The sequence below is a fragment of the Girardinichthys multiradiatus genome, chromosome 5 (assembly GCF_021462225.1).
Source record: "Girardinichthys multiradiatus isolate DD_20200921_A chromosome 5, DD_fGirMul_XY1, whole genome shotgun sequence".
Taxonomy (NCBI): Eukaryota; Metazoa; Chordata; class Actinopteri; order Cyprinodontiformes; family Goodeidae; genus Girardinichthys; species Girardinichthys multiradiatus.
In genome coordinates, this window is record NC_061798.1 from 40,745,373 (window position 1) to 40,769,464 (window position 24,092).

General features: G+C 39.9%; 2 protein-coding genes across 4 annotated transcripts; both read left to right on the plus strand.

The window, feature by feature from the left end:
* The first annotated feature begins 9 nt into the window (after positions 1-9).
* fbxl18 (F-box and leucine-rich repeat protein 18) lies at positions 10-12,814 on the plus strand. 3 transcript variants are annotated; one of them, XM_047366965.1, is made up of 7 exons: positions 10-178; positions 2,309-2,506; positions 2,754-3,103; positions 3,671-3,806; positions 3,891-4,969; positions 5,360-5,578; positions 12,312-12,814. In XM_047366965.1, exons 1-7 carry the CDS (start codon positions 125-127, stop codon positions 12,466-12,468), a joined length of 2,193 nt encoding a protein of 730 aa, XP_047222921.1. In that variant the 5' UTR covers positions 10-124; the 3' UTR covers positions 12,469-12,814. The 3 variants fall into 3 exon arrangements, with proteins under 3 accessions (XP_047222921.1, XP_047222922.1, XP_047222923.1); XM_047366966.1 differs by lacking the exon at positions 12,312-12,814 and adding an exon at positions 7,084-9,383; XM_047366967.1 differs by lacking the exon at positions 12,312-12,814 and adding an exon at positions 6,057-6,078.
* A 2,149-nt stretch (positions 12,815-14,963) lies between these two features.
* On the plus strand, positions 14,964-21,372 carry ptcd1 (pentatricopeptide repeat domain 1). The gene is made up of 8 exons (XM_047364486.1): positions 14,964-15,613; positions 15,691-15,831; positions 17,562-17,780; positions 17,857-17,958; positions 18,090-18,740; positions 20,347-20,463; positions 20,590-20,772; positions 20,948-21,372. The coding sequence occupies exons 1-8, from the start codon at positions 15,170-15,172 to the stop codon at positions 21,206-21,208; spliced, it is 2,118 nt and encodes a 705-aa protein (XP_047220442.1). The 5' UTR covers positions 14,964-15,169; the 3' UTR covers positions 21,209-21,372.
* The last annotated feature ends 2,720 nt before the right edge of the window (positions 21,373-24,092 follow it).

The following is a 24,092-nucleotide window of genomic DNA, read 5'->3' on the forward strand; positions in this document are numbered from 1 at the left end:
CTTCAAATATCTTCCGTGTAGCAGCTAACGGCCATCTAACTGCCTGTGGTTCGGTGTGAAAGCAGAACATGAAAGGCTGGCTGGTTTAATTTCTCACTAATATTAAGGGGAAAAAACACCAATCATGAATGAAGCTGTATCTGGGATTGTAGAGGGCATGGATCGACAAATCGAGCAGGTAGGCAGGCGAGGTTTAACAACACGAGTTAGATACCCTGACGCCCGTTAATGTCATCGCTTCCAGGCTAAAGACAAAATTCTGCTCAATTTCCCCACTAGATTTATGTAATATTCAGAGATAGCGGGACAGACTGACACATATTTTCAAGTCTTCGTTTGCGTTTTGATATGGCTCACCAGTTTAACAAGGTGAAGGAAAAAATGCAACTATTTTTTCGACTATGCGCTTCCTTTTAATGGGAGGCACAGCATAGTGTATAATAGTTGTCTTTGTACCTAATCTAGGTTACTTTTTGCGTTGTCTCAGCATACAGGGGCACATTTGTACATACCATGATGTGAAAAATTACCACCCCGTATATTTATTCTGTTTTTGCTTTTTTTTTGTGTGTGTGTTTGTTTCTTATACTAACATTTTTCAGGACATCAAACATTTCATCAGAATCAGCTTTATTGCCAAGTTCGTGCATACAAACAAGGAATTTGCCTCCGGTACACTTTGCTCTTTTGTTCTGTTTTTGCATTACAGAATATACAAATTTACAATTTACACACATCTAATAGAAAAGGTGCATTTGCAACATCTGTATGCTATTGTTTTGTACTCTATTGAATGTTCATCAGAGAAACAGCCTGGGGGAAGAAACTGTCTCTGTGGCGGCTGGTTTTAGTGAACAGTGCTCTGTAGCGGCGGCCTGAAGGTAAAACTCTAAACCGTTTATGTGCAGGGTGTGTGGGGTCTGCAGAGATTTTAGCAGCTCTTTTCTTGACCCTAGACCTGTATAGGTCTTGGATGGAGGGAAGGTCAGCCCTGATTATTCTCTCTGCAGTCCTGATTATTCGTTGTAGTCTGGACCTGTCCTGTTTTGTGGATGAGCCAAACCACACTGAGATGGATGAAGACAGGACAGACTGAATGATGGCAGTGTAGAAGATGACCAACAGCTCCTGTGGAAGGTTGAACTTCTTGAGTTGCCTCAGGAAGTACAGTCTCTGCTGGGCCTTCTTTCGAACAGTGTCTATGTGTGAAGACTATCTCAGGTCCTCAGAGATGGTGGTTCCTAAGAACCTGAAGTGGTCCACGGCCGATACAGTGTTGTTGAGGATGGTGAGGGGGGTGTATGGGGGTGGTGTTCTCCGAAAGTCCACCACCATTCATCAGGCAAAGATAACCTGAGTAGTGTTTGTGTCACCCATGGCAACAATAACTGCCATCAAGTGTTTCCAATAACTGCTAAGGAGTCCTCTACATCACTTTGGTGGAATTTAAGTCCGTTCTTCTTTGCGGAAATGTTTTAATTGTGCTTTTAAAGCATCAATGACATTTGTAGGGTTATGCCACAGCATCTTAATTGGATTTAGGTCTGGTCTTTGACTAGGCCACTACCAAACCTTCATTTCTTTTTAAGCCGCCTAAAGCTGTGTGTTTCTGACCATTGTCCTGCTGTATAACCCAAGTGTGCTTATACTTATGATCACAAATTGATGGCTGGACATTCTCGTACAGGGTTTCTACTAGAAAGCAAAATTATTGATTGTTTCATCACTCATGGAAAGTTTTTCTAGTCCTTAAAAACAGCAAAGCAGTCCCAGACCATTACTCTGCCATCTCCATGTTTGTCAGTAGGATTTACTTTTTCTGAAAGGATATGTTAGTTTGATGCCAAATGTAATGGCACACACTCCTTCCCAAAAAATGCACAATTGAGTTCCTACAGCTGCCTAGCTCAGGTCATGAAGTACTGCAATCCTTTACTGAGTGTCAGGAAATTTGTAGTTTCTGCAAAATTGCATCAACAATCCTATTGCTGGAAAACGCATATCCCATTGCAACTTGGACTTGGTTGAAGGAAGACATATTTTAATCACTCTTAAATGTGAAAATTAACAATTTCCTATATCTGCTCTGATAAATAAACACATGCAGACCATCCTACAGACTAGTTATAATCAGTTGTTTTTGTAAAATGCATGTTTTTGGTTTGTTAAAGGACCCCCGAGCATCCCAAAATAAATAATATATGTATAGGGAGAACATGTAAACTCCACAAATGAAACCCTGGACAGTTGAGGTTTGAACCTGAGATCTTCATCAGATTAACACTGATATTTTTTCTCTGTGTCTCAGGCTATATGTGACAAGGACACCTTGTCATCTGCCTCAGTTGGGATGTCGGATTTGTCTGACGAAATCCTGCTCTGTATCCTCCGTAATGTTCCAGTGTGCGACCTACTGACCAACGTGGCAAATGTCTGCCAGAAGTTACACATGCTTTGCTACGACAAAACCCTGCTTACAAACGTCAGATTGTCGGAAGAATATCTGGTAAAGCAGTTTAAAAACAATCTGTTACCCTCATTGGAGATGATGATGCTTCAGGAGTCAGAAGTTATCTGATTTAATTATGTCTTTAGTTCAAATACAAGCTCATGCACAACGTACAGAATACCCTCTTATAGGAAATGTTCTCATGGTATAAAATCTTTCCTAACATTAAACTGGATGAATAGGTGGCAGATCTGGTTTTAATTAACCAAAACATTCAATAAACCTTGTTTTCCTTTGCTTCCAGGCTGATGATCAGTTGGTCCGTCACACACTAAAGCTGCTGGCCAATCATGTGCAGTCCCTCAACCTCAACAGCTGCTACTGGCTGTCGGGCTCCACGCTGGAACAACTCGCACGCTGCAGAGGAGTAACACATCTGGATGTCACCGGCTGCCGCCTCACTTCCCTTTGCCTGTCGCGTCTCTTATCCTCTCTGTCTTCGCTCAGATCACTGGCTTTTGATGTTAGGCCCTGTTTCAACTCTGCTTTGCTCAGCTCAGAAGCCGTGGATTCTCTGAGCCGCCTCAAGGAGCTGAGACAGACACTGTTTACGCCAAGCTACGGCGTGGTGCCTTGCTGTGCCCAACTCCGCAAGTAAGAGTCAGATGGTAAAATGCCTAGATACATATGCTTATGTACATCTCTATTTCTGTAATGACCTAACTAAAACAATGTGTGAGGAATCATTTGTACAACCTCAGACTGCCATATGTAAAGTAAGTATCATTTCAAAATAAGACATCTTCAGTTTGTACATTAATTCTTGTCTAACAGTAGAGAAATGTTTATTACAGATCACTCTTAGCAGCAAAAATGACCACTGTATTTTACTAGGGTTTTATGAGCAAGACCAACAATTCTTTTAAAATGTGTGTTTTTTTTTGTTTGTTTCAAGGTTTTTAGGTAATAAAATCATTTACAAAAGATGACAGATTAAGTTCATTCCAAGAAATTGCTTAGCTGTAGTTTCTTGGTAATGTTCTCAGCATAACTACAGCACCTTGTTTTATTGCCTGCATGTTTGAGCTTTTGTAATAAAACACTGGTGGAGTTAAGCACGGTTACAAAACTGCCTGTGATTGTGTGTTTTAGTATTTATTTCTTAATTTTTGTTTCTTAGAGCAGTGTTAATATCATTTATTGTTTGCCTTTGTGTTTTAGGCTGATGCTGCAGTTTGACATCTCCGACGTGACCAGAGAAGGCGTCGGTGTTTGCTGTCAGCTGATGGTCGGCCAGAGCAGCGTGCCACATTACGAACAGCTGGAGGAGTTCACAGCCAGGCTGGCCCCAGGAGAGGTAAGTTTTTTAGGATTCCTGTGAAATGAACCGTCCCCCATCTGTAATGAACACTTTGATGGATCTATGTCCTTTCTGCAATAGGTTAACCAGACGTTGCTACTTCTCTACCTGGCCGTGTTTAGCGTTCACATTCCAAAGCATCTCAGAGTTTTCCTTGTTTCAATTCCTGGTCCGAATCCGGCTCACTGGCCCGCTGCTCCCTCGCTGGCTCAGAGCCTGGGTCGGCGTGGAGACCTGATGGCGCTGCAACTCCCGCGCACCTGGCTCGATCCGATGTCCCTGAAACGAGCCCTGGAGGGAAACAGCCCCAAGCACCTGAGCTTCAGCCGCTGTCCTGCGTTGTGGCCACAGGTCTTTCAGTCGCTGCTGAACGGAGGAGTCAGAGATGCCTCACAGCTCATCAGCCTCAACCTCAGCGGGATCAACCATGTTCCGTACTCGGAGTGCAGGAGTGTGGAGGATCAGCTGGTTGCAGAGACAATGTGCCAGGTGGCTGAAGCCTGCTCCAACGTTAAACACCTGAACCTGATGCACACACATTATCATCATGAATGCTCACCTGGGCTGGATGGAGAAACACACCTTTGTGCCAGCTTGGGGAGATTCAAACACCTACGTTCTCTGACCCTGCCTGCATGCGCTTTGTCCGATGGTGTAAATATGATTCACATCTCTGCGCGTAACTTAGCTCCCTCCCTGTTGTTCCAGGGACTAAAGAAGGCTCCACGTGTGGGTCTCCAGAATTATAAACCTGATTCAGAGCCTTCTCTGGCAGGGGACAGCACTTCTGGACTGTCTTCGCTCATAGATGGGTGCCAGACTTTAGAAACATTTGAGCTTATTGGTCCAGGTTTTGCTTCAGCGCTGCCGCGGCTTGAGCCATGCACCCGTGCCAGCGTGGAGCCTCGTGGAATGTGCGCTTGGGCACAAGGAGTTGGAGATGCACACCTAGCAGCACTTGAGGCTTTACCTCGGTTGCGTCGTTTGACACTGGCTGGACTCCCTGGAGTTCTCAGAGGAACAGGACTGGTACAGTTGTCTAGACAGTGCAGAGACCTACGTGTGTTATCCTTAGCCAACCTGGGATCGCTGAAAACCATGAACTACACAGCTGCCTTGTTGGAGACACTTACACAGTGCACACAGCTGCAGGAACTCAGGTCAGAAAATACCTTCATGTTGTACAAAAATACTTGGCTCTGCATGAATGGTGACAATATAAACATAGGCACATATCCCTTTAATTACATGCTTTCTTTTTTCTAATTTATTCTTCTATTTAATTTGCATTTGGCTCTATTAACAGTCAAATCTGGGTTTCTATGCAGCCTGAAAAAGCTGGAATTTGATTTTAAAATTTGCAAGGTATCGATAAGCATGCACAAAGACGAGAATGAAAAACTATGTTATTCCAGACATTATTTTCTTTTGTATTGTCTGAATGCATCCATTCATCCACCCATCCACATTCCTCTCTTTTGGTGGTGTGGTGTTCTGTGTTCTGAATTTTCATCTTTATTCTGCTTGTTGATTGTTTTTGTGTGTGTTAGGTTAGAGCAGCCGTACCTGAACGCCAACGCGTCTTTCTTTGAGGCCCTGTCCAGCTGCTCTTGCCTGCAGCGACTCTGCCTCATCTCACGTAGCGGCACCTTCGACCCTTCCGCCACAGAGACCTTCATGGAGCGATGCTGCCAAGTCGTAATGTGCCACATGTTTATGGGCGGCACCCTCGTGGCCTGTCGGACACTGCAGAAGTCCCTGCTGGACAGGTCAGTCAAAACGGTGTTGAATTCATTGTGCAGTGAAAAAATCTTTACCTCCTTACAGATTTCTTCTGATTTTGCTTTCTTGTCACACTGAAATGTTTTAGATAATCAAACAAATATTAATATCAGATTAATATAACCTGAATAAATACAGAAAGCAGTTTCCCTACGATGATTCCATTGGTGGCCAGCATGAGACGGTTTATTTAATTCCTGTAAATGGTTAGGACCGAAAGCACAAATTATTTTGGGTTATGCTAAACTAAGTGTGATAACTTTATTGTTATTATGGATGAAACACACAATCAACAACCTGAAGCTGAGGTACACGATTCATTACATGCTGAGGCTGATGCCAAAATTTCCAGCCCACCTTTAGAGAGTCTAGAGGCGGTCACTGATAGAGGAGGTGATTCTTGGGTAACCAGAAGAAATCCAGTGGGTGAAATAACATCTTCACTGAGTTCACTGTGTGTTTCAGACAATGAAGAGAATGAGGCGGAGGAAGATTATACCATATTTCCCCATAGCAGATCTCCCTAAACTTAAAGATGACTTAACCACAGTGGTTGTGAAGGTTAATGCTTTAGAGAACCTTTGGGACTCTGTGAGCAGTCCCTTAAATAGAGAACAAAACCTAAGAACAAATATAGACAGACAATAGAAGAACATATGATCACAACACTGAAAGAGTTGGAAGGATAGTTGGTTCAGTGTTTACAGAGTTGTGATGAGAAATGAAAAGGTTGATGCGCAGAAGTTGAATCGCTCTGATCGCTCTACAGCTACCCGACCCCTCATCAGTGCTCTACCCCCCGGGAAGGGTGTCTACAATGTCACATGTCACCTCCCACCACAATGGCTCCAGCAGTCTTCACATCAACATGCCAGAGGAAATCAACAGTCATCATTATGGACCAGCTAGTTATAGTAGGGTCTCAAGTGGAAAGAGATTGTGCAGAAGCTAAGGCCTATTGGGGGAAGGTTGACTAGCATAAATCAAAAGGCAAGCCCCCCTGCAAAAATACAGCCAAAAATGAACTCCAGAAGAGCAGGTTCAATTCAATTCAGTTTAATTTATATAGTGCCGATTCACAACACGTCGTCTCAAGGCACTTCACAAAGTCAAATCAATCGAATCATACGAGATGTTGTATCCGTTGTTCACTAAGGCCTGAAGACAACATCCTCACTTTTATATGTTCCCAGAGAGGTGAGAGACAAAGCAAATACACTGTGCTAGATATAGCCTGCACCTTCATGCTGAAGAGGCATAGTCAGTGGCAAGAAATTGGTCAGAAAGGTGAACTATTAGAAAAAGCTGACAGCCAGAAGTTTTCCCTAGCAAATAGAAAAACCTACAGCAGCTTGGGAAGAACAACTATTCTGTACTCTTGGCTTAGAATGATGTGATTGTTGGAGACTTTTATATTTTTGGAGGACACTAACCCCAAGTTTCCCAACATTTTAGACCTTCTTGACTAAAACCTCTACCGTCTTCAATCTAGGTGCTTACAGCTATGGAGTCAAAGGTCCCCGAGGTTATTCGTTTCGCCCTTTCATTTCTTCATCTCCAGCCACTTCCTCTGTGTATCCAGGTCCAGCACATCTGAGTCTGATTGTGGCTCTGCCCATTAAAGACACAGATACTCCACCCTCAAAATTAAGACTAGAAGATCTGGACCATCTACCAGTGGTTAGACTCCTTCAAGCGTGGCCAACAGTAACACTTTAGGTAAAACGTCTATTGAAGTACACAGAATTTACACCGGCGAGACACCGGTACGCTGCAAAGCATACAGAGTATCACCCTTATAGTGACAAATAATAAAAGATGGCATCATGGATCCCTCTCAATCTTTTTGGGCTTTTCCTGTGGTTCTTGTCCCAAAACCAGATAACATTTTAGGTTCTGTGTGAACTATAGGGCCTTCAATGCCAAAACCCATTAGGACACCAAGCCCATGCCTCTTATTCATGAGTTTCTGAAATCCATGAACAGAGCATCTATTTTCAGCACTTACAATTTGAAATCTTACTGGCAAATGGCGTTGGCTGAAGAAAGTAAAGCCAAGACAACACTAAAAACACCTTTTGGTATTAGTTTAAGTGCATGCCATTTGAACTGAAAAACGCTGGGACCTGTTTTCAGCAAACTCGTGCAGGAGGTGCTTGGAGAACTAAGAGTAAAGAATTGTTTTGTCGACATTGACGATGTGATCATTTTCTCACCTACACCAGAACAACGTATAAAAGACCTGAAAGCTGTTTTTGCCAAATTGACTCTCCATCTGAAAAAAAAAACTTATTTTTACCATAACTTGAATTCTTGGGCCATATAGTGCCAAGGAGGGCGTTTAGGTGGATCCAAGTAATGTTCCTTTTTTCAGTAGTCCCTACTCAGCATGGTTAGGCATGGCTCTACTTGCTTTTTAGGCTTTTCCATTAGTAACGGTTCCATGGAACCATTACTGATTTTTGGTGCCAGCCCAATATCGTAGTGGTATTAGAGCAAAGGGTAATAGAGTGATTCGAGCACTGGCATTCTCAAAACAACAAACTCTTCGCACATTTGGAATAAATTCACAACAACTTATGAGAATTATATGAGAATTTATTTACAAAAACTGTTCAACTCCAAGTTAAAATACTTAAATTAATAAACTTGTTAATTAGACTAGAAACAATGCAACTAAAAAAAACCAAGCAAACCTTAAAGAACAAAGAAAACTAATGAACTCCGTACAAATAAAGGAAACAGGGGAACCAATAAGAATGATGCAATGGTATGACAGTTCAATGTGGATATTTATGTTAAGGAACCAAGGTTTATTTGGAGAATATTTGGAAATGAGGTCAAATTAGTTTTTAAAACGTATTAAGGACAACCATTGCTATATCTTCAAACAACCTATAACAATGGAAGGAAAGTAAAACACTGTTTTAATAAAATAATATTTTAAAGACTGATTTGCCAAATTAGAAGTCAATAATCTTTTGGATATTTGATTTTTAACGTTGTTTTAATCTGTCACCATTATTTTAGTAAAAATAATAATTAAGGAAATAATATTTGCAGAATTATAAGTCAAAAACTTTTTAGGACAATTGATCTTAATGTTATATTACCTAGCCATCACATGGAGTAATGGACTACTAAAATGACAGAGAGGAACTTCTATGGACTCTCACAAGATGCCAACAAATCATATGTAAGTATTTGACCTTCCTGGCACTAACATTACAGTTAGCAATTTTAGTGAAGACCGCGTGTTTAACAACCCTTTGGTTTCACGTGTGCACGAAATACCATTATTACAAATATTAAATCGGACATATACTTCTAAATCCTTCCTTTTCACCCTTAAATCATTCAGTTGTGGTCTATATAAAGTGGAACTGCAACGCTTTGGTCTGAATTCCTTGTTATTGTAGCTCCACAAGTTCCTCTTTTATCCCTGTTCTGAGGTGCGTCTGAGAGCAACTCGTTTTGGTGCCATCTCTTTTAAATGCTGTTGAGGTACTCCACACCCCGCCCCCCTACAGGTCAAGGATCGTTCAACTTTAACCCGTTCGGCCATTTTTGTAGTTTGATAAAAGAGATACAATTATCTAGCGGTGCAGAAACATGGCAAAAACAATGCAAAACTGTTTATGTAATAATAATATTCAAAACTTGCAGTACAGTTCTGTTCTCAAGGAGCTAAAAGCAGCACACAGCATTAACGTCAGCAGAAGGCACGATGCTACTGGTATCAAAACAATGTCCAGGACGCCATATCAACACACAATAAATTCATGTCTAAAATAAAGTTTGTTGTCATTTTAGCGTTATTTGCAGCCAACCGCTTTGCTGTGTCCGTCGTTTCCATAGACAAAAGGAACTGACTCCTTAATCAGATGAAATCTTTCAGCAAATCCTTCTTGATCCTGACGGAGGTTGCTGAAGGCACTCGTCTTTGACATGCTTCACTCAGACAAAGAGACATTTCCTCACTGATGTGGATACATTTCCATGAAAAATAAATTTTTAAATTTAACAAGACACTTTGAAAAGGTTCTGCTACTGGGGGACGGTGTAATTGTTTGTGTGGGTTAATACACCCAACAACCGAACATTAGACTTATACACTTGCAGCTTCGGCATATGTGAGCTTGGACTACAAAATAACAGGAATAAAAGTGGCAGATACGCAAAATTGGTAGCCGGAAGTTCGTGACCTTGTTTAGCTGTTCTGCAGCAAATACTGTGACAGTTCAAAAAACGTAAAAGAGAATAGTGAAAACTGAACGGATTGAAAAATACTACCCAAACAGCACCTAGAGAGATTAAATTTAACAACAAAATGTATTTAAGGGCTAAAAAAGTGGATTTTCCATGTTTTGTTGCTCTTAATATGTATACGGGGGCTGACTGTGCATTATCTCACAATTACGGAGCGAATGAGATGAGCTTTGTTGAAAAACAAAGCTGTCTACCATGTGGAAAAAGGAGAGCTACTACCTTGTTAGCTGCTACCAGAGAAAACATTTGGCATGTTAAACAGTATTAAAGAATATTTAAAATTATTTTTAGCAGGTTAGATCGAGGAGACGAAGGAAAACAGATAAAACTGAGCAAACTGGACCATGAAATAAACAATATTTAGGTTTTATCCTAAACTAATTTTCACAGCCCAGACACCACCACATACGTAAATCGTTCTGAGTTGTCTATGTCGTCTCCTCTCAGGCAGAGAGGAAAGAAACCGCTTTACATGATGTGATTAGAGACGCCGTCTGGGGCACCTCTGGCTCAGATCCCTATTCTGCAGAAGCTCAGAAAGAATTACGCCTTTCTTTCTGCTGTCCTAATTTTTCCTATTACAACAAATGCTAGATTACTCGTACAGCAGTACTTTTTGGTTGTCATTCGATCAATGGATAAGCTAACATCAAATCGAAGTCAACTCTGGATCCCTGGGATTCTTCGTAGTTAGAGTTTTTCTGACTAGCAAGTTTCAGACCCTCTTGCGCACTTCGTCCTCGTTGCGACCAGCTTGTGTTGCCGGTGCAGATAAACGAGAACGAGGCGTGGTTGAATAACTGTTTTGTTCAGGGATTCCATGACATCATGGGGATTCCAGCTGTGACTCCTCTCTCCAGGGCAGTAGGTTAGTGTGTGTAATCAAAGAAGCAGATGTCCCTACCTTCCTCTTTGATTGTGTACAATTCGGTCCATTTTTCATCCCATGGCTGGAGCACAACGCTAGTCAAAGCATATTTTAATAACTAATATCTTTAACTGTTAAATTGTTGTACGCTGGGCTTATTGTGTATATGACCACTATAGCAACTTAGCATTAGGAAGTATTAGATTACTCTCACACGTCCTCTAGCTTCCCTCTCCCTCCTGTACTTATCCAGAGGGTTTCATCTTGCTGCCTGCAGCCTCCTCGGCTCTCCTCTTTCACTCTGAGTCTGACGACAGCCATGGACTGAGCAGCAGTCAGGGCTGCTGTTGGTGTTTGTGTCACATACAAATCACATCACGTTACATTTTCAGACTGTGGGGCTTCTTGACATGGTCCAATCATCCACCGACGGCAGACCCAACAGGATAGGATTCTATAAAGTTCAGGATGTCTGGTACAGGAAGTCAACTGTCAAAGAAAAAGGGGAAACGTTTTAGCTTATTGTACCCAAGTCTTGTTTCCCCAGTTTCTCTGCTGCTTTCATGATCACCCTCTAAGCGGACATTAAGGGAAACTAAAAACTGGGGCTGAAACAATTAATCGGATTAATCATGATTAATAGATTATTGAAATAATTGTCAACTAATTTAGTAATCCAATAATCGTTAACTGGAGTATACAGATTCTAAAATATGCCATTTGCTGAAAGAAAAATCCACTCAGTGCAGTAATCAGGCAAAACATTCTACAAAATATATATAAATTGTGCATTTAATATGAAAAACTTTCTTTGTATGTAAATATGCTCTATCCAGAACTCCTCAAGTGGCATAGTTTTCGCTTCAACTGCTTCAAATTCTGTAAAAAACAATCTTCTATTAAGCACTTTTTGCTATCCAATTATTATTTGATTAATCAAAAAAATTGTTGACAAATTAATCGATTAGCAACATAATAGTTCATTGCAGCCCTACCAAAACCCTTGCTGCTGATTCTGTAAATAGACTGTTGGCCCCAAAGACTTCATCAGCGATTGATCCGGGAGGTCACAGAAGAACCCTGAAGAACATCTAAAGCTCCGCAACCCTGACTCGCGTCAGTTAAGGTCAGTGTTCATAATTCAACAATAAGAGAGTGAAAAAAAATGGCTTCCAAGCCCAAAACCACTGCTGACCAAAAACCACACAAAGGCCGATCTCGGATTCCCCAAAAAACAGACATAACCCTAACAGACCATGCTGGAAATCCTCCCATGTAATTCAATTAAAATAATTACTTTTACTTGTTTGATTTTAGAACCAGGTTGGTTTGAATAGCATTTTCCCATAATAAATGAAACCATCATTAGAAAATAATTTTTTGTATTTACCCAGGTTTGAGTTATATTCAGGTTTCATTTATATAATATTACAATTTTTAAGAAACATTTAAGTATAACAAAAAAGCAAAACCAGAAGAAATCTGTAGGGGGGTAAATACTTTTTCACAGCTCTATAAGGTAGGTTATAAGGTTATTGTCCAACAAATCCACAAATCAGCTCTGTGTGTTCTGTTTCTGTTAGATTTTCCATTGAGCGTTCGGCGCTCAGTGTGGTCATCTATCCGTTACAACACGAGGACCTGCCCTCGGTCATCAGGGGTATTCCACTGACGCTGCTGGATCGGATAACTTTATTCCAGAGCCACGTGGCACAACCTCCGCATTTATCACCGATGTGACGTCACCAGTGATCTTCAATGCGATTGCTGCTGCTGTAAATAAAATGTACTGAAACAATATCTGCCAAGTTTCTAATCGGGTCATGGCAACAGTTTTAAAGAAATACATCAGCTATAAATGTTTACATTTTCATAGCAGGATAATAATGGTTTGTAAAAGGACATTTACTCATTCATGTACACATGGTGCTACTCAGGCATCCCAGTCATAAATCATTTCAGTTGTTAAGCCACTCTGTTACATTAAAAAAAAGTGCCAACAATATTTATAGTGAATGAAACTTTGTAAATGAAGCTGTGACTCAACAAATGGTGTAATAAACTCATTTGAGTAGTTTTTCAATTATTTCCTGTGCGCATGTTTTTTTCTACAAAGTAAAAGTTTAAACAGCAAACCAGTCTCCACTGAAAAGATGATAATCTGTTTCTAAAGATGCGTTTTATGAATAAAAGTGGCATTGTTGGATTGTACATGTTAAGCCACAGACAACTTCAGACTTGATTCTGATTACATTTAATATATAACTGTCATTAATGAGCTGTGTACATTGTTAAGAAGATTTTTGTTTGATATTTTAACTTTCATTTTATCCTCTAAAAAGATGGAATTTTGATTTAAAAAACAACATATTTAAAAATGTGATATCTCTTCATTTGATTACCAAACCAATTGGGTTATTTGTTAATTGTGTAGTTTAATCGTGAAGGACTATATTTTATTGGTTGGTTGTGTGGCCAGTGTGCCTGATTCCTGTAGTAACCCAAATAATGAGACATTCAATTCTACTAAAAGCAAAGTAGCTCTGCGTTTAGTTCTAGAGTTTTACTTATTAGTAAAACAATTATTACGTCTAAACTATTTTCATTTTCAGTCATTCTTCTTGTAGGTTGTCTGCTGTGTTTGGAAACATTGTCAAGACAACCTTTAACCTTTGGATCAGATGCTTTCACATTTGACTGGATGATTTTCAAGGAAGACCAGGAGACACCAACCTTGATTGAGGAATTGTTTAAGTGCTCGGGTTGCACTGCAAGCCACAACTCCAACAAAGATAACGTCACATTAGCTGGCTTTTAACTAACTGTCCTGAGGTTACATGTGCAAGTCTAATTCTATCACTATGTGATCGGATGTGTTATTATCCTACAGAGAGACTGAATCTCATTAAAAAATCAATATTTAAAGTAGAGAAGTTCCCTACATGATCTACAGATGCTTCCAATGGCATAAAAAGCTGTCTAGAAAAAGAACAGGATAACTAGACAAAAGTAACAGATTTCTATTCTAACACATAGTTTGACCACTGAATTACTTAATGTTCCTACAAAACATGTTCAAATCATCACCCCTTCATCACCGTGCTTACTATAGTCTGAGATGGAGCACTTGGTTTTTACAGTTTCTCTAAGCATTCAAGGACACACACTTGAACACTGGCAGTTATCATTATAAATTGTTTGGAAATGGTCTAGTCCCTCCCAGATTGATGGGAAGCAACAATTGCTTCTCTTAGGCCCTTGCTAATGCTAATTTCCACCTTGGCACTGAGGTAATGCACACCTGAATGTTACAGAGCAGCAAACTGCAAAAAGACCTGTTTTAAAGAAGGGGTCACACTCACTGATGACTGGTTAATCAAGTGTTTTATTGAGGCAGCACCTTGCCACTACGTTCTCTTTTAAGTCATGTGTAACAAGCAAGGGTATCTTAAGTTTTTCCTATGTAGTTTTTTTTTATTTTTTTTTTACTTAGTTTATGTTTAATAAACAATGACTGCGAGAATTTGTTGTATGTTTTTTTAACACTTAGGGTAATTGTTTAATAATTTTAAAACTGAAAAGAGAGGCCGTTTTAATTTGACAGTTTTGTTATCTTTTAAAAATACCCAAAGGGGTCTTAAGAAAGGGAAAGAAGGAAATCAGATGGATTATCGAGACCAGATTGGGAATGCTTTGTGATAATACCAGTATTTAGCTCATTGTTGTAAACGTTTTGTTTCCCTGAAAGATTCGAAGATAATATTGTTATGATGATAATGTTAGACTTAAAAGAGGGTGTACTAAATTACTATATGTAGTACGTTTAAAAGGAAATGATTCCCTTCTAAGATGAAAGGTACATTAGTACATTGTATGAGTTAACAAACTTAGAATCTGTTTCCTATTTAACTGCAGCATAATTTCACTTAATTATTGCATGTTTACTTGGACATTTAAGTTACATTGTAACTTGAATGTACATTTGAAAAGTTTGTAGTCTAGAAACCGCCACTCCCTGAAAAACACGCAATTGTCTTAATGTCCACTAGGGGGCGCACTGCCCCCTAGTGGACATTAAGATAATTGCGTGTTTTGTAAATAATGTCTAATCTCGCTTCAGGCAGAAAAATCCATCGATGATATAATCGATGCAATGCAGGGCTGGAATGAGCTTTTTCCACCACTCGTTTAGCAGCAAGCAAAGAAAATCTATTTTAAATTCGATTTATTGTCTAAATTATTCATGTGTTTGCTAAAAGCTGTTAAATCTGTTCTCTAAGTCATGTCTCAGAGTCTATTATTCAGGTCTGGACTACTGCGTGATTGAAGCATGGTGGTTCAGATCAACATGGTCTCCTCCAAACAGACGTTTGACTTTCAGTTCAGACTACAGGAAGAAACACATCGTGGTTTAAGCTTTTAAAGCTTTTAAAGCTTAAAGATGTTAGCTGTGAGGTGTTGTTCACGGCGCTGGGGTAAAATATCTGTAACCAGGTTTTCTCTCTCTTCTTCAGAGAGAAGGACTCCAAAAACACTGATAGGAGGTCTGAGAATATTAGACCACAGGTTCGCAGTCCTCTCAGCGGCTCCATGTCGGCTCTCTGTGGGTCCCTCTGCCAGGTTTGTGTCCCTGTCTGCCTCTTTCAGAGCGGATGCTGGACCCTTAACTGACCGGGAAAACTTTGGCTCCTTGTCTGAGGACATATCCTCCAGGAGGTCGTTCAGGAAGAGCAGCCCGGACCTCCGCGACCTGCGACACCGAGATGATTCCTTGGAGGAGGAAGAGGATTTGGAGGAGCTGAGGAAACCCATCAGGAGGCCTGTGAGGAAAAATACTCCCTACTGGTACTTCTTACAGTGCAAGAAACTGATCAAGGAGAACAAGGTTAGGCTTAGTGAGCTTTGTATGTGACTTTCTTCTCCATCTTTAGCTATAAAAAGATGTGCTTACTTGTTTCACAGCTGCAGGAGGCTCTGGATGTGTTCAGCAGAAACATGCTGAAGGAGGAGAGGTTGCAGCCTGAGGAGTTCAACTACTCTGTGCTCATTGGAGGCTGTGGTCGAGCTGGACAACTCCAAAAGGCCTTCAAACTCTACAATGATGTAGGAGAAAATGTCGCAGTTGAATCCAACAACCCTGTAATATGTATTCCTAAAGGTTTATGTTGCATTTAGAGGCGTTTAAGTAGTGCACTAAAGTTTAATGTATATAATTAATGTAACCATTGTTTTTCTGGGATTTAATCAGACTAAACTTCCTGTTTTAGATCGGTTAGGATTATTAAAATCATTTACCCTTTTAAAACAAATTTTAATACTTTCTAAAGTCACAAATTTACATACTCGTAGATTACTATTGGTTTAAACAATTTACGATGCCCACCTGATGATGTCAAGCTTCTAATGGGTTAATTCACTATGTTTGAGGTAAATGGAGACACACCTGTTTGAAGGCCAAACCCCAAATATGCTGCTTCTTTGTTTAAAATAATAAAAAAAAAAAATTGAAAGAAATCAGGTAAGATATCAGGAAGTGAAATGTGGACCTCCACAAGGTTATAGTTGTTTGGTTAAATCGCTATATGCAAGTATAAACACCATCATACTGTTTATGAAGGGAAAGGAATCTGATTCTCAGAGAGAAACATGTTTTTTTTTTACAAAAAGTTCATATCAACCAGTGTACAAAAGCAAAAGACCAGAATATTTGGAGACAAATCCTGTGGTCTGATCAAACTAAAATAGAAGTTTTGGGTCGTAAAATCACTGTTACATTTGTTTTAAAAAGGAGAAAGCCTACATTCCTGAAAAAACCAGCTCAAATGTGAATAAGAGGGTGGCAGCATTATGCTGTGTTGGGTGCTGCATGAGGGACTGGTGCACTTAATAAAATAAATCGTAAAACAAAAGAACATGGAAATATTAAAGCAGCATCTTGCGATGTTAAAGTTTGGGCACAAATACTTCTTCCAAATGGAAAATGAGCTAAAGGATACTGCACAATTAGTAACCAAGTGGTTTAAGAACAACAAATTATCTAGTTAAGTGTGTCCCTTATTTTACATTGCAATACTATATGTGTTATTTGATGAATGTCCCACCCTTTTCAGTGACTAGAATATATCCCTACTATTATATATTGCTCAATATCATTTTAAAATATTACAAACCAATACACCTCTGTTTGCAAGGGTGACTGCAGACTATTGCATAGTACATAATTTTGGTGGTAGGCATTGGCCAGTATGAGCTTCTCATGGTATAACTTTGAGCAAAATACCACAGTTTCACCCTATTTAGACAACAGTTTAAAATGTATTGCATGATGTAGTTGCTTTTATTTAAATCTTAAAAGCAACAAGTATTCCAGCTGCTGAGAAGATTATATCTTTACAACTTCATTCCTTATCTAATCCTTCCTTCTCCCCTATTTCCCTTATGTCCTTCATTCTTTGTTCCTTGCCGTCTTCCCTTTTTTTCTTGTCCTACCAACAATTCTTCCCCATGTCCTTCCTTCTAGCACTTACTTTTTTCCAGTTTCTCTTTTTGTCCAAATTTGAGACTTTACATTTTAAAATGAACGTAAATGAGCAAGAACTCTGGAAAGTTAAGTCTGGAAAGGTTTGTCATTTTTACATTAAAAAAGGGTAGGAATGTAGTGTAGGAATCCAGGTGATAGGTGGTGCTCCTTTAGTGTTACACAACCTCGCTGTTTATGTTTTTTGTGACAGAAATATTCTCAACAGGCAAATTTTTCTGTCTTTTAAAAGAGGGAAATGCGTAGTGGCTTTTCTTTCAGCCGGTCACCTGGTAATCATTGTTGTTTCCTTCAGATGAAGAAGCGAGGTCTAGCTGCAACAGATGCAACCTACACCGCACTGTTCAATGCCTGCGCAGAGTCGCCATCGAAGCAAGCCGGGCTCCAGCAAGCCCTGAAGCTGGAACAAGAGCTCCATCGTAAAAACTACCCCCTGAGCACCATTACGTACCACGCTCTGCTCAAGACCCACGCCATCACCAATCACCTCCAAGCCTGCATTCACACACTCCGGGTATGACAGCTGTCATCTCATGTGGGACTTTAAGACGCCGGGTTGAGTCTAATCAAGAGTTTGCTTGTGATTGCAGGAGATGCTGCAGAATGGACATGCTGTAACTCAGGAGACGTTTCATTACCTGCTGATGGGCTGTTTGACGGACAAAGAAACGGGATTCAGACTGGCTTTGCAGGTAATTACAAGAATTTGTTTTGCTTCTCTTAATCTTCGGCAGCTAAATCTCTTGCCCTTCACATTATGTTGTCCTGAAATTGTCATATTGTTGTCTTTGCACTCTGCTTTAACTGTTTCTGTTAACTGCAGGTGTGGCGTCAAATGCTGCGATCGGGGATTCTGCCAGATTCAAAGAACTATACCCTACTCTTAAGAACCGCCAGGGATTGTGGGATTGGTAATCCAGCCTTAGCATCAAGTGTTCTGCTGACGTCTGAAATCTGGAAGGAAAAGGAAGATGTGTCAGAAGGCAGATGCAAGGGTGTAATAGACATCAACCTTCTGGAGAGGCAGCTGTTTCTTCAACACGATGCCCACAGCAATAGTCAGATGGACAGAAAACGCAATGAAGAGGAGGAATCCACCCATCTTATCCCAGTCAGACAAACGGAAAACATCTCATTACCTTCTGACATAGTAGCTGAGTCTATAGCTCCTAATTTGCTGGACTTTTTCGAAGGCAAAAGAGGGGCTGTGCTCGCTCTCAGCTCTGTAGACACAGCATCTGACAGATTGGCCCTTATTGGTGGAGCTAAAGGTTTTCTAGAGAAGATGGAGGCTAACGGACTGAGTCCAGACCTGAAAACTCTTACACTCATGGTTGACACAATGGAGCCAGGCCTCCAGTCTCTGCAGGTGCTGTTGAAGGCCGCCAAGCAACATCAGGTGAAGCTCGATTTAGCGTTTTTCAACTCCGCCATTCGCAGAACCGTCAGAGCAGGTGCCCTTGAGGATGCAAAGGTAACAGTCCACACAAAAAACAATCTTAAACGAATTGTGTGTGTTGAATCAGAACAAGCTGCCCCTGGATTACAAAGTCATTTTCTTTCCTACAGTTACTGGTATCCACCTGTGCATCTTATATTGGTCTAACATGATCAGCTTTGTGTCTGAAACCAAAGCATGAGACAATACATGCATGATTACTCTGCAAAGCTGGTATCTGTATTAGTAGGAAGAATTGGATGAACAGTCAAACGTCAGATATTTAGAGTAATGCTGTGGAAAAAAGTGTATTTATCTAAGCAAGAGATCGATGAGCTTTACTCAAATCAGCTTTATAAAAACCTTGTCAAGAGAGAACAGTTTTCAGTTGTCAGGTCATAAACCAAAGCACTTTCTAGATTTTTCACAAGTTTAGGTTCCCAGATCCATGACAGTGATTTACACAACATCATGGCTAAATTGTTCTGGAAACATTTTCTTTTCTGGACCCGGGACAAAATAAAAACGTCTTAAACTTCAAAACTTTTCCTAATTTTTACATTTAATTTTGTAGGAATCAGGACATGAAAAATTGAAGAAGGTTGAAGTTGATATGCAATAATTTGTAGCTTTCATGGTTTTATCTGAGCCATCCTTTTTTTTTTTTTTTTACGGGTATAATGTTTTTACGTTATATACATATACATTATACATATTCAAAAAGCTTAAATTTAGTTTTAAAAACAAAGAAATTGGTTCACAACATTGAATTAATTACAGTATTTCTTTAATAAAACAGGGTCAAAGCTAAAATACAGGCTAAGAGATATACGCCCACTAATGTTTGGTTAATTGTCACTTAGCAAGTCGTACCTCAAACACATTCTTTCCCTGTAGCCACCAACTGGGTCACGATCTGACTGGACCTTTGATCTTGGCAGAATTTATGGTTTGTGAAAATTGATTGGTTTGCTGCAATGGGCCCGGTGTTTAAGGACAGTCCAAAAAACGTCAACAAGGTTGAGGTTGGGGCTTTGTGAAGACCATTCTTGAGGCTTAAAGTTATCCCTCAGCATGATGCCTCCACAGCCATGCTTGACAGTTAATTTAGTGTTCTTGGGTTTGAACGCCTCACCTCTACACCTCCAAACGTACGGTTGGACGAAGAGAGTTTAAAAGCTGCAGCCAATCGTGACAACTAACCACAAGTGAATAGACTAAATGGACAATTACTCGTTTTTTTCTTCCTAGCCTTACGTTTAGCATCATGATGGATTCAATTTGGCTTCTTTTGATTCTAATTTGCTGTAATAACACTTGTGGGAAATGACCTCTAGTCCATCCAGACCAGAAGTGATACTGATATTTTTAATTTAACAATCTCTACTTAATTTGGAATCTGATTGACAGCCAAAACATTTTTTTTTTGTAAAATAGTCGATAAATACAGGCAGTAAGGAGCTACCACACACACAGCTCGTATTTGCCAACTGTAGTTTTAAACCTTAATTAAAGTGATGGAGAGGCGCTCTTTTAGTTTCCACATTATGATTGTCTAACTTTAGCATTTGGGTAATTTAAACCAAACTTTTGGCATGTGTGTAAAGACCATTTATATATTTACTCTTCTACCTCTCCCCAGGCTGTGCTGCGTGTGATGCGACAGCGCAACGTCAGCCTGAATATACAGACGTATGGATGCCTCGCATTAGGCTGTGATCGGCAGGAGGAAGGTCTGCAGCTGCTAAAAGACATAGAGGTGACACCCTAACTGATAAATACTCTGCACACAAGAAGCATAAAAAGCCATTCTAAACAGTTGAGGAGGAATAGATCTGGTTTGGTTGCTTATCTGTAAAAATGGTCTCTTTGACTGTTCCTGCAGGACGCAGGACTCCGGCCCAATGTCCACGTGTTCTCTGCTCTGATTGGTCGGGCAACTCGGAGATTGGATTACACCTACCTGAAAACGCTCCTGAGGAGCATGAGAAACCTGAGCGTGTGGCCTAATGAGGTCATAATCCGGCAGCTGGAGTTTGCTGCGCAGTATCCTCCCAACTACAACCAGGTCAGAGCACACATGGATGAAAACGGTTACAAATAAACAACCAGCCTTGTTCATTTCACATAATTTTTTTTTTAACACCTTCCGGCATCATCCTCTTTTCATTTCATGTTCAGATGTCGTCGTTTCAGATAATTCCCCTCTTTGATTTGTTCCCTCTTTGTTCTCTCAATCCCAGTACAAATCCAGAAACAACTACCTGGTGCACATCAATGGTTTCCGTGGTTACTACCAGGAGTGGCTGAAAGATTTACCTGCTCAGAGCGTTGAGGAGGTACAGTCGGGGCTGCGGTCTGAGACAGGCGTTACAGTGCAGGCAAAAGAAGTTGCAGATGGACTGACTGACGCTCAGAGAAATCGGAGAGCAGCAGCCAGGAGATTTCACTCTCACCACAGAGACAAGATGAGCAGCACCGTGTCGGCTCAGGAACCGCAATAAGGAAAATATCTCCCCGCCATGAACCTCTGGCTGCCTACATTTGGCTTTATTAATATGATGGACTATGGTCAAACAATGGCTTAAGTCAGGAAATGTGGTTTTATATTTTAAAATGTTGATGCACTCAGTTTATTCTAAACGTAATAAATTCAACCTTATCTGTTTTTGTCTTGTGGTTTGTTGTGTGTTTGTAATGATTTACTTGTTGGGAGTCTCCAGTTTAGACCAGGTTTCAGCGATGGAGAAGCTGGAGGTTGTCCTACCTTTTTATTTCATCCAGTTTGAAACAACCCCTATGTAAAATACTACAACCACCATGCTTGACAGCTGATCTATTGTCCTTGGGTTTGAAATGGGTTTTAGTTTTATGACAAAAAGAAGCCATCATTAGCAGTCAGCCGCAGGTTTAAATGCCACACCAGATGTTAGCCAGGTTTTCTTTCTGACCCTTTAGTGGATCATGATGGATTAGATGATAATTTAACTGAAGAACACTCAGGGAATTATTACCATCATTAAAATTTAAAACTCTTGTAACTGATGGAGTGTATGAGGTATTAAAAGATGTTAAACAGTGTTGGGTAGCCTATGAATTTCTACCTGGGTTCACGCATTTGATCTGGTCCTAAAATATGTTTAAGTTAATAATTTGACACCAGTTCAAAAGTATGATTTGATCTTTTAATATCTGGAAATGAAACAGTTTAGGTCAGAAGTAGAGCTCATTTATAAACTTACTGAGAAAGAGAGATTCCACTTTCTTTAAGTGATGACTGGACGTCTGCTGTCGAAATTATTCCCAATTGTTCCAGCAGGTGGAGTCATACCTTAACGACATTAAGGTAAAGCACCCAGAAAGAAAGGTTAGATGTGGATTTAATGTGTAATGTAGATAATCAAGTTTATGTAAGAATCTTGCATGTTTAGAATAAGAACCAGAAGAAGTGGTGGCATGATGAGAGGAGCGATAGTGTTATCAGTCAGTTACCTTCAATTATCATCCAGATTTCTTTGTATCACGTAGCTGATGGGTAGCATCTTTTGCCTCTTAGATTTTTCAACATTCTTCTTTCCTATTTTAACATTTAAGCTTCAAATGTGCAGTAGATGTCCGCAGTCTTAGCAGAATCGTGCTGGAAACATGGCAGAATAAAAGCTTCATTTAAAAACCTGTCTGTTCTGTCCTGTTTTTAACTTATTTAGTATTTGTTGTAGACAGCAACATAGGATAAAAGGAAGTAATATTTAACTTTGTAGTAATCAGGACACATCCTTCATAGTCCATTCATATGTTGTCATCTGGTTATTCAAGATTGGATTGCAGGAGTGACGGTACCAGTGGTGCAACCTGGACATCCCATCTGATTCTGGTGGATCCAGTGGTGCTCCCAAGTGCAGAAGTGGTGAATAGTTCCTCCAGTGAGTTCAGGGTCTGCTCCAGCTTCTCATTCCTGTGGATCATGCCCTGAAAACCTCCAGATGCCAAAACCAATTCATCTGGCTCTACACCAAGCCCTTCTCTTGGTGAGTCTGTCACCATAATAATACAAATTCTAACAGTCTATTCAGTAGGACTATCAGCTGTGTACTGCATCCACCTCCTGCACAACACAACTGATGGTCCCAACCCCATTTATAAGGCTTGAAATCCCACTTATTAAACCTGACAGGGCACACCTGTAAAGTGAAAACCATTTCAGGTGACTACCTCTTGAAGCTCATCAACAGAATACCAAGAGTGTGCAGAGCAGTAATCAAAGCAAAAGGTGGGTACTTTGAAGAACCTAGAATATAAGACATATTTTCAGTTGTTTCACACTTTTTTGTTCAGTATATAATCCCACATGTGTTAATTCATAGTTTTGATGCCTTCAGTGTGAAGCTACAATATTCATAGTCATGAAAATAAAGAAAACTCTTTGAATGAGAAGGTGTGTCCAAAGTTTTGGTCTATACTGTATAATAAAGATTTAATCTTTGGTGTATTTTGTAGGCCTACTCTAACTGAATAAAGTAAAGTGCAAGTATGTAATCTCTTTCTTTCTTGTTGTTTGCCTTCGCCAGATGGGCCTTTGAAAACTTTTGCAACTTAGCTTACTATTCAGATATTACTCTGAATGTTAGTGCACTGAACTCAATTGGATAATAACTGACGTGGACTGCGTTGAAAAGAAGTTGAAAACTTGGAATAAATGCCTTTGCATGTTAATGCACATTTTCACCATAATGTGCCTTAAACAGAAGCTGTGGCCATAAAATCTATAAAGTTTATGTTCCCTGACCAATTTCTTTTCTCATTTTTTTTTTAAATTGAGGCTTGTTTGCTTTGAAAGTGAAAAGCGGAAACATAAACCATTTTTTCTTCAGCTCATGTGACTTGACTCAGGACCGGTCCATTCGGTTTCTCACAAGGCGTTCTCTGCCTTTAGAGATACCTCGAAGCAGAAGTGAAAGAGGAACAAAAATCCCGGGATGAAGGTTGGGTTAGGAAGTCTCATGACTGCAGCCCACAGGGAACTTTCTAATGTACATCACTAAAGTCAGTATCTGATTTGGAACTTCTGATCCTGGCTATTTCACAGTTCTGTGATCTGTGAAACGTTTACTCTACTGATGTTTAATACGTTTTGGCATATAGATGAAATATATAGATGAAAACCAACTTGAAAATTTCAATACTCAAATTCAGCAAACCTGAAATGAATAAAACTTTTACTGTGTTGGCCTTTATTTAGTGTTTTCAAAAACTGACAAATAATTCCAGGTTTACCATGTCTGAGTACTGTGGCGTTTAAACAGAACACCATCTAAGGTCACGTAAATGTGAAAAGACACTAAACAATAATAGAATAGAATTATTTTCCACAGTATATACATATGTATA

Bases quoted from the DNA above. Each gene is read 5' to 3' on its own strand.
- fbxl18 (XM_047366965.1), top strand. From the start codon at position 125: ATGAATGAAGCTGTATCTGGGATTGTAGAGGGCATGGATCGACAAATC. The intron at 3,807-3,890 runs GTAAGTTTTTTA...TTTCTGCAATAG, and splicing joins CCAGGCTGGCCCCAGGAGAG to GTTAACCAGACGTTGCTACT. The intron at 4,970-5,359 runs GTCAGAAAATAC...TGTGTGTGTTAG, and splicing joins ACACAGCTGCAGGAACTCAG to GTTAGAGCAGCCGTACCTGA.
- ptcd1 (XM_047364486.1), top strand. From the start codon at position 15,170: ATGTTAGCTGTGAGGTGTTGTTCACGGCGCTGGGGTAAAATATCTGTA. The intron at 15,614-15,690 runs GTTAGGCTTAGT...CTTGTTTCACAG, and splicing joins AACTGATCAAGGAGAACAAG to CTGCAGGAGGCTCTGGATGT. The intron at 20,773-20,947 runs GTCAGAGCACAC...TCTCAATCCCAG, and splicing joins ATCCTCCCAACTACAACCAG to TACAAATCCAGAAACAACTA.